The sequence below is a fragment of the Polistes dominula genome, unplaced genomic scaffold (assembly GCF_049000335.1).
Source record: "Polistes dominula isolate Pdom_NZ unplaced genomic scaffold, Pdom_raw_medaka contig_79, whole genome shotgun sequence".
Classification (NCBI taxonomy): Eukaryota; Metazoa; Arthropoda; class Insecta; order Hymenoptera; family Vespidae; genus Polistes; species Polistes dominula.
Genome location: NW_028300916.1, coordinates 463,153 through 469,152, shown reverse-complemented (window position 1 = coordinate 469,152; position 6,000 = coordinate 463,153). Strand labels below are relative to the sequence as shown.

General features: G+C 26.8%; 2 protein-coding genes across 5 annotated transcripts; one reads left to right on the top strand and one right to left on the bottom strand.

Moving 5' to 3' along the window:
- Positions 1–308: 308 nt before the first annotated feature.
- Positions 309–2,393, top strand: RpL13A (ribosomal protein L13A). Its single transcript, XM_015335944.2, has 6 exons — positions 309–439; positions 938–1,068; positions 1,186–1,295; positions 1,497–1,642; positions 1,934–2,056; positions 2,272–2,393. The coding sequence occupies exons 1-6, from the start codon at positions 419–421 to the stop codon at positions 2,353–2,355; spliced, it is 615 nt and encodes a 204-aa protein (XP_015191430.1). The 5' UTR covers positions 309–418; the 3' UTR covers positions 2,356–2,393.
- A 1,194-nt stretch (positions 2,394–3,587) lies between these two features.
- On the bottom strand, positions 3,588–5,362 carry Polr2M (RNA polymerase II subunit M). 4 transcript variants are annotated; one of them, XM_089170648.1, is made up of 5 exons: positions 5,120–5,362; positions 4,874–5,046; positions 4,538–4,796; positions 4,095–4,472; positions 3,588–3,977 (listed from the first exon to the last, which is right to left on the bottom strand). In XM_089170648.1, the coding sequence occupies exons 2-5, from the start codon at positions 5,023–5,025 to the stop codon at positions 3,765–3,767; spliced, it is 1,002 nt and encodes a 333-aa protein (XP_089026774.1). In that variant the 5' UTR covers positions 5,026–5,046; positions 5,120–5,362; the 3' UTR covers positions 3,588–3,764. The 4 variants fall into 4 exon arrangements, with proteins under 4 accessions (XP_089026774.1, XP_089026776.1, XP_015191431.1 ...); XM_089170650.1 differs by having other exon boundaries at positions 5,235–5,362; XM_015335945.2 differs by having other exon boundaries at positions 5,144–5,361.
- Positions 5,363–6,000: the final 638 nt, after the last annotated feature.

The window sequence follows — 6,000 nt, the reverse complement described above, 5'->3', positions numbered from 1 at the left end:
AACAAATGTTATAATAATATAAAATAATTTATACATTTATACAATTAATTACTTAATAGAATCAATCAAATTATAGTTTTTATATAATTAATAATAATATATGATACTTCTCGGATGTGTTTTTCTGTTTATTTTATTTAAAAACCCAATTGATTATGTCTAATTTTATTTATTAATGAATAGAGTACTGTGTAATTTTTTGAAAGTCAAGACGGAAATAACGTAGGCGCTTAAAAGTTCATAGTTTTTATAGTACCTGTGTAGTAGCGCTACAGTCGCGTAGCCATGTTGATTTCTTTTTAATTTTTTCCGTTATTATAATATTGGCAACACTTACAAAATATCCCTATAGGATTACTTCCTTTACTGTATACACTGTAATTGATGACTACTCGGTCCTTTCCGGTAAAGTATCATAATGACTGGCTTCAGTGAAAAGGTTTGTTATTAAAGTTTTATTCATTTTAATGTTATAATTAATTATTTTTACATTTATACTTCACGTTATTAAAGATTTATCATAAAAAAACAATATTTTCCATCGAAAATGATATATTTCTTTAACATATTGTACAAAACTAAAGATGGACACTTAGGTTCTATTAGTAAGTCGTGCACGTTGTTCTTTGTAAATTGTTTTCTTGAGATTTATTATTTATTGATTTCATATATTTGATAAATAATTATTCGCAATAATATTAACATGTTTTACATCAAATTTCTTCTATAATACATGTTTAAATGTTTTTATTCTTAATTGTTCATTGAATAATTTATACGTTTACATTGTTATCCACGTGGATTTTGTCGATATCGGTATTTATTATTATTATCATCATAATTGTTTATGCATATTTTATGATCAAATCCTTTGTATAATAATTTTAGATTGATGAAAGTTCTAATAATTTGACTAATATTGTTTTCTTATTTTTAGCCAATATTGATAGATGGCCGCGGCCATCTACTCGGCCGATTAGCAGCTATCATTGCAAAAACTATCTTGCAAGGAAATAAAGTTATTGTTGTTCGTAGCGAACAACTTAATATCTCTGGAAACTTCTTTAAGTTCGTATATATTACTATTATTATAATCATTATAATTATCTAGAAAGATAATTAACTAACATAAGATAAACAGACGAAACATATATAATAATCTCAATACTCTGATCTTGATTACAGGAATAAGTTGAAGTTTATGTCATTTTTACGTAAACGTTGTAATATTAACCCTGCACGCGGTCCATTCCATTTCCGTGCACCAAGTAAAATTCTCTGGAAGACAGTGCGAGGTATATTCAATAACATTTATTTTTAAGAACATTTGTTTGATATTTCCTTATTAATATATATGCCAATGATTACTAATACCTACATTATTTGATATATAATGAAACCACTATATCTTATGAGATTATTCAAAATGTTAATACATATTCTCAATGATTTTGTTGAACTTTTATTAATAATATGAAATACTAATCTTATTACAGGTATGATCCCACATAAGACGCAAAGAGGTAAGGATGCTTTAAGAAGGTTAAAAGTTTATGAAGGTTGTCCACCTCCTTATGATCGCAGGAAACGTGTTGTTGTACCAGGCGCCATGAGAGTAATGTGCTTAAAACCCGGTAGAAAGGTAATTTTTAATTGTTATTATTATCAAAGTTATAAACGAGTTTAATATTTTCAAGTTCTTGTCAGATTATTGTATATACTCTTTTTTTTCCTTTTTCTTTTTTTTTTTTGTGTGTTGAGAACATTATTTTATAAAAAACGATGATGGTTTGGTAATTTGCGCCTGAATGCAGTATATTTTACTGGATTTGATGATACTTTTAGCTGAGTTTTTATAACAATATGAAATATTTCATTTATATTAATGTAAATGAAACTAAATAATACATTAAAAAATATTTTTGTATTTTAGTATTGTCACGTTGGAAGATTATCGCACGAAGTTGGTTGGAAGTACAAAGCTGTGGTTCGTACTTTGGAGAACAAACGGCGCGTCAGATCCATTCTTGAAGTCCAAAAGAGAAACAAACTCAAAGTGAGTTTTTTTTTCAATTATATTATATCATTATTATTACTATTATTATTATTTAAGAAGTTGTATACATATTTCCTTATTAATATATGCCGATGATTACTAATACCTACATTATTTGATATATAATGAAACCACTATATCTTATGAGATTATTCAAAATGCATATATAATTTTGCATTATTCGAATATATGTTTAATTTATTTTTTCATTACAGAAACTTACAAAACAGGCTGAAGCATCTGTTTCCCGTGTTGCTGCACCTTATACAGAAATCATCAACAACTTTGGTTACAATTGATTTATAATTATAATAAAAAATTAAAAGCTGTAAACGTAGACATGTCAATATATTTTATTCTTTCTTTTCATCTTATAAATCCCAAAATTATTCAATAATGTAAAGTAAAGCAGAACTTTTAAACTTCTCTACTTGCGACCCTTTTATCCGAGTAAATATTTTTATACAACACTGAGTATATATGTATTATTTGTACTATCTTCTCTTTTTTTATCATAAATTGATATATTCGTGTATTTTAATATTTATAACTTAGCTATAATATCTGTAACTTGTAAATTTAGTTATGCGACTTTGTATGGGGTCGCCATTTAGACTTTGAGAAGCCTTGATTTTAACACGTTGCGTACCGCGTCACCCGTACTTGGGTGACGGGCATGCTTCCGTGGGTCCCGCGTCACCCGTACATGGGTGACGCTTTTCTTGTTGAAGTTAAATAAGATTTTTAGTTGCATTTTGAAAACAAATTTAATGGAACAAGTTCTGAAGTATAAATATAGAATATACAGCGTAAAAATATAAAAAATACACAAATAACATTCTACTTTTTATTAATTTATATAGGATAACATATTATAATATACTATGTCGCATGAAATTCGTTGAAACAGTCCAAGCACATCTGTGGCGATTTTGGGCAATTCAAACAATACGTTGTTTTTTTGTGTTCGAATTCAATTCAATTCAGTTCAATTTCTCTTCTTCGTCTAAAGCCAGTTCTTCTAGTGATTCTTCAATATCTTCACTTGCATATGATTCATCAGTATCCGAGCTTGAACTCGACGAAATTCTATTTCTAACTTTTCTTCTAAAACTCGCAACGTTTTCATCACTACTCTCACTTTCAATTGTACTTTCACGACGTCCAATAAACATTTTTGGGATAAAAAATTACTGAGGTGCGTTTCAGAAAAAGTATGCTTTTAAACTAAATAATCTATACATGAAAGATGTATGCTTTCCAGGGAAAGCGATAAACGTTTCCAAATCAAAAATAAGCTACTTACCAATAAGATTATTTCGGAACAAAACAATGTATCAATTACATAGGTCGATAGCACTTTAAATGTAGATAATCGACAATGCATGGATCTACTCGAGTTAAATTGTTGGTTTTCCCGCATATCTCTCCGCTATCGTTCTAGTGCGCCGAGAAAAAACTTGGGCCCGGAGGAAACAAAACGTAATAACGCTTGGTACGCAACGTGTTAAAAAAAGTAAAGAGATACAAATGATTTCATAATTTTTAATTACAAACGTTTAATTTATCATGTATAGAAAGTATTATTTTTCACAGCAATATTTACAGAACAAAACAAATTGTACAATTATTTTTCACAATTTGTTTTTGCTAGTATTAAATTTATAATATTTTTTCTCTGTAGTTATATTCAATTAAAAGTTAACATTTAACTTTTTGTAAAATCTGTTGTATAAACAACAGTTACTCCTTTATCTTTATCTTCATCATCATATACTTCATCTTCACTTTCTGAACTAGAACTAGTATCCTTGATTTCTTCAGGTATACGATAATCACCCACATTACTTGGTACACAACCAATATTATGCAAGCCTAGTTGTTCTGTTAATCGCTCAACTGCATGTTTCGCTTGAATATCCTATATTGAAGTGATAATATAAAACATATTTATATATGTCAACTAGGAAAACATTCTTTTGTTTTTTTTTGTTTTAAATATAAAATCCATTTCGTATAAAATGATTTGCCAAATTACCTGTAACTTTTTAATTTGTTCCCTTTGCAATTGTAACGATTCGCTCAAATTTAATGATTTAACAGCACCATGTACAATATGGGGAGGAGTAGCAGCTGTAACCATCCAATTTTTAATATATTTCCTTTGTTTCTCTTTCTCTGGATCATGAACATCACTCTTAGTAGTTTTGTATGGCTTAAATGGTTCCTTTTTAATTTGATTTTTTTCCAGAGGTTTTTCAACCTTATCAATAAGATATTTTACATGCACTAATTCGGAATCTGATTTTTCTTCATTTTTAAAAGATTCTATTTCCTCTAAATCTTCTGGTTTTATCAAAGGCTCCATCGGTTGTAAATGTATAACTTTTTTCTTATGTACACCAGTTCCTGTAGGCTAATATTATTTAGATATTGATAAAAATATCTATTACTTTCTAGATACTTCTGTAAAGAACTTACTTGTGCTAAAATCTTTAATGGATCTTCTTCTTCATCATCACTATCCAACTCAACAATTTTATTTTTATGAATTTCCTTGGGACAAATACCTGTCCATTCTAATTCATTCATTGCTGCTTTTCCTTCTGATGCTATATTCAATCTTGAAAGAAGCACAGCTGCTTTATCTATTTCTTTTTGATGCTCGAGTTGATTTAACAATTTATCTCTGAACGTTTTAATCTTTTCCCCTTTATCAGGAAGTGTTGAAATAAATTTTCTAAAAGATACAATTTGAATAATAAAAAATATGTAAAAATAAACATTAGAATAGACCGTCCATCACACATTACTCACTTATTAGCTAATAATTTATTCTGTCTTTCTAAAATTTCTTCCAACTCTATCTTTGATTTATTAGCTAAGTTATCAATATATCCTTGATTTTCCTTTTTTGTTGGTGGTGGTAAGTCCCCCGGTACTTTTTTAATAATCTTTTTTGAATACATTTTTTTTTATGTATAAATAACCTATTAGAATTAAAGACAAATGTATGTCAAAACTAATAAAAGTTGGAAATTAAACAAATTTAAAACATATAACCTATATAAACAATATTTTCAATACCCAGTAAAAAATATCATTTAAGTTCTATTTACTGTTTTTTTTTTTAATTTAAATTAACAATCTTTTTAGATAGTATCAATAAAATAAATACTTTATAATACAATAATTCCAAGTGAATGGTTAAAAATCGTTTAAATGAAAGTTTTTATTTGTTCATTCATAACCTAAACATTTATTTGTTATTTTCAAGTTAAGTCATACAGAGACTAGTAAAAGAAAAGTATAAAATGTGTCATAAATATCATTTGTAAAACGGAAACTATGATTCAGCCATCTTTGGTGGCCAGTTTCTTATAACGAGTATATAGAATATGTTTAACGTAAATACAATTCATAAAAGTATATATATTTAAATGATCTTGCAATAGTGTATTGAAATATTTATAAAAAGTGAATATTTTGTTATTAAATATTTTTAAATATTTAAAAATCTACAATCTACACAATAAAATCATCATTTAAATTTAGCGCGAATGAGATAAGAGCAAGATGGCTGTCACAGTTGAACTTCCGTTATTTGTGTTAATATATAAAATAGAGAAAGAGAATTGTAAATTTTATTTTAAAAGAATAAAATTAAAATATTTCTATACCATTTTAATATAGAGATCTAAATATTAATAAAAGATAGGAAAAAAGAATTATAACTTTCCTAAATACAAAGAAAACATAATTTCCTTTAAGTTTGTACATTTTGCATTATTGGTATGAGGAAAATAATTCTTTTATATAAGTAAATTTTGTTAATGCAATATAAAAGATAATAAAATTTTATTATTTAAGAGAAGATATTTAAATAATGTATTTTATATATATTAAATTAGATAAAAATTTCTTTCAGTTTGTATGCATACACG

What these genes read in the sequence shown, in the direction of transcription:
- RpL13A (XM_015335944.2), top strand. Translation starts at nt 419, where the DNA reads ATGACTGGCTTCAGTGAAAAG. An exon ending in ATCTCTGGAAACTTCTTTAA is followed by an intron (nt 1,069 to 1,185) that starts GTTCGTATATAT and finishes TCTTGATTACAG; the next exon opens with GAATAAGTTGAAGTTTATGT. An exon ending in AAAAGAGAAACAAACTCAAA is followed by an intron (nt 2,057 to 2,271) that starts GTGAGTTTTTTT and finishes TTTTCATTACAG; the next exon opens with AAACTTACAAAACAGGCTGA.
- Polr2M (XM_089170648.1), bottom strand. Translation starts at nt 5,025, where the DNA reads ATGTATTCAAAAAAGATTATTAAAAAAGTACCGGGGGACTTACCACCA. An exon ending in AATAAATTATTAGCTAATAA is followed by an intron (nt 4,797 to 4,873) that starts GTGAGTAATGTG and finishes TGTATCTTTTAG; the next exon opens with AAAATTTATTTCAACACTTC. An exon ending in AACAAATTAAAAAGTTACAG is followed by an intron (nt 3,978 to 4,094) that starts GTAATTTGGCAA and finishes ACTTCAATATAG; the next exon opens with GATATTCAAGCGAAACATGC.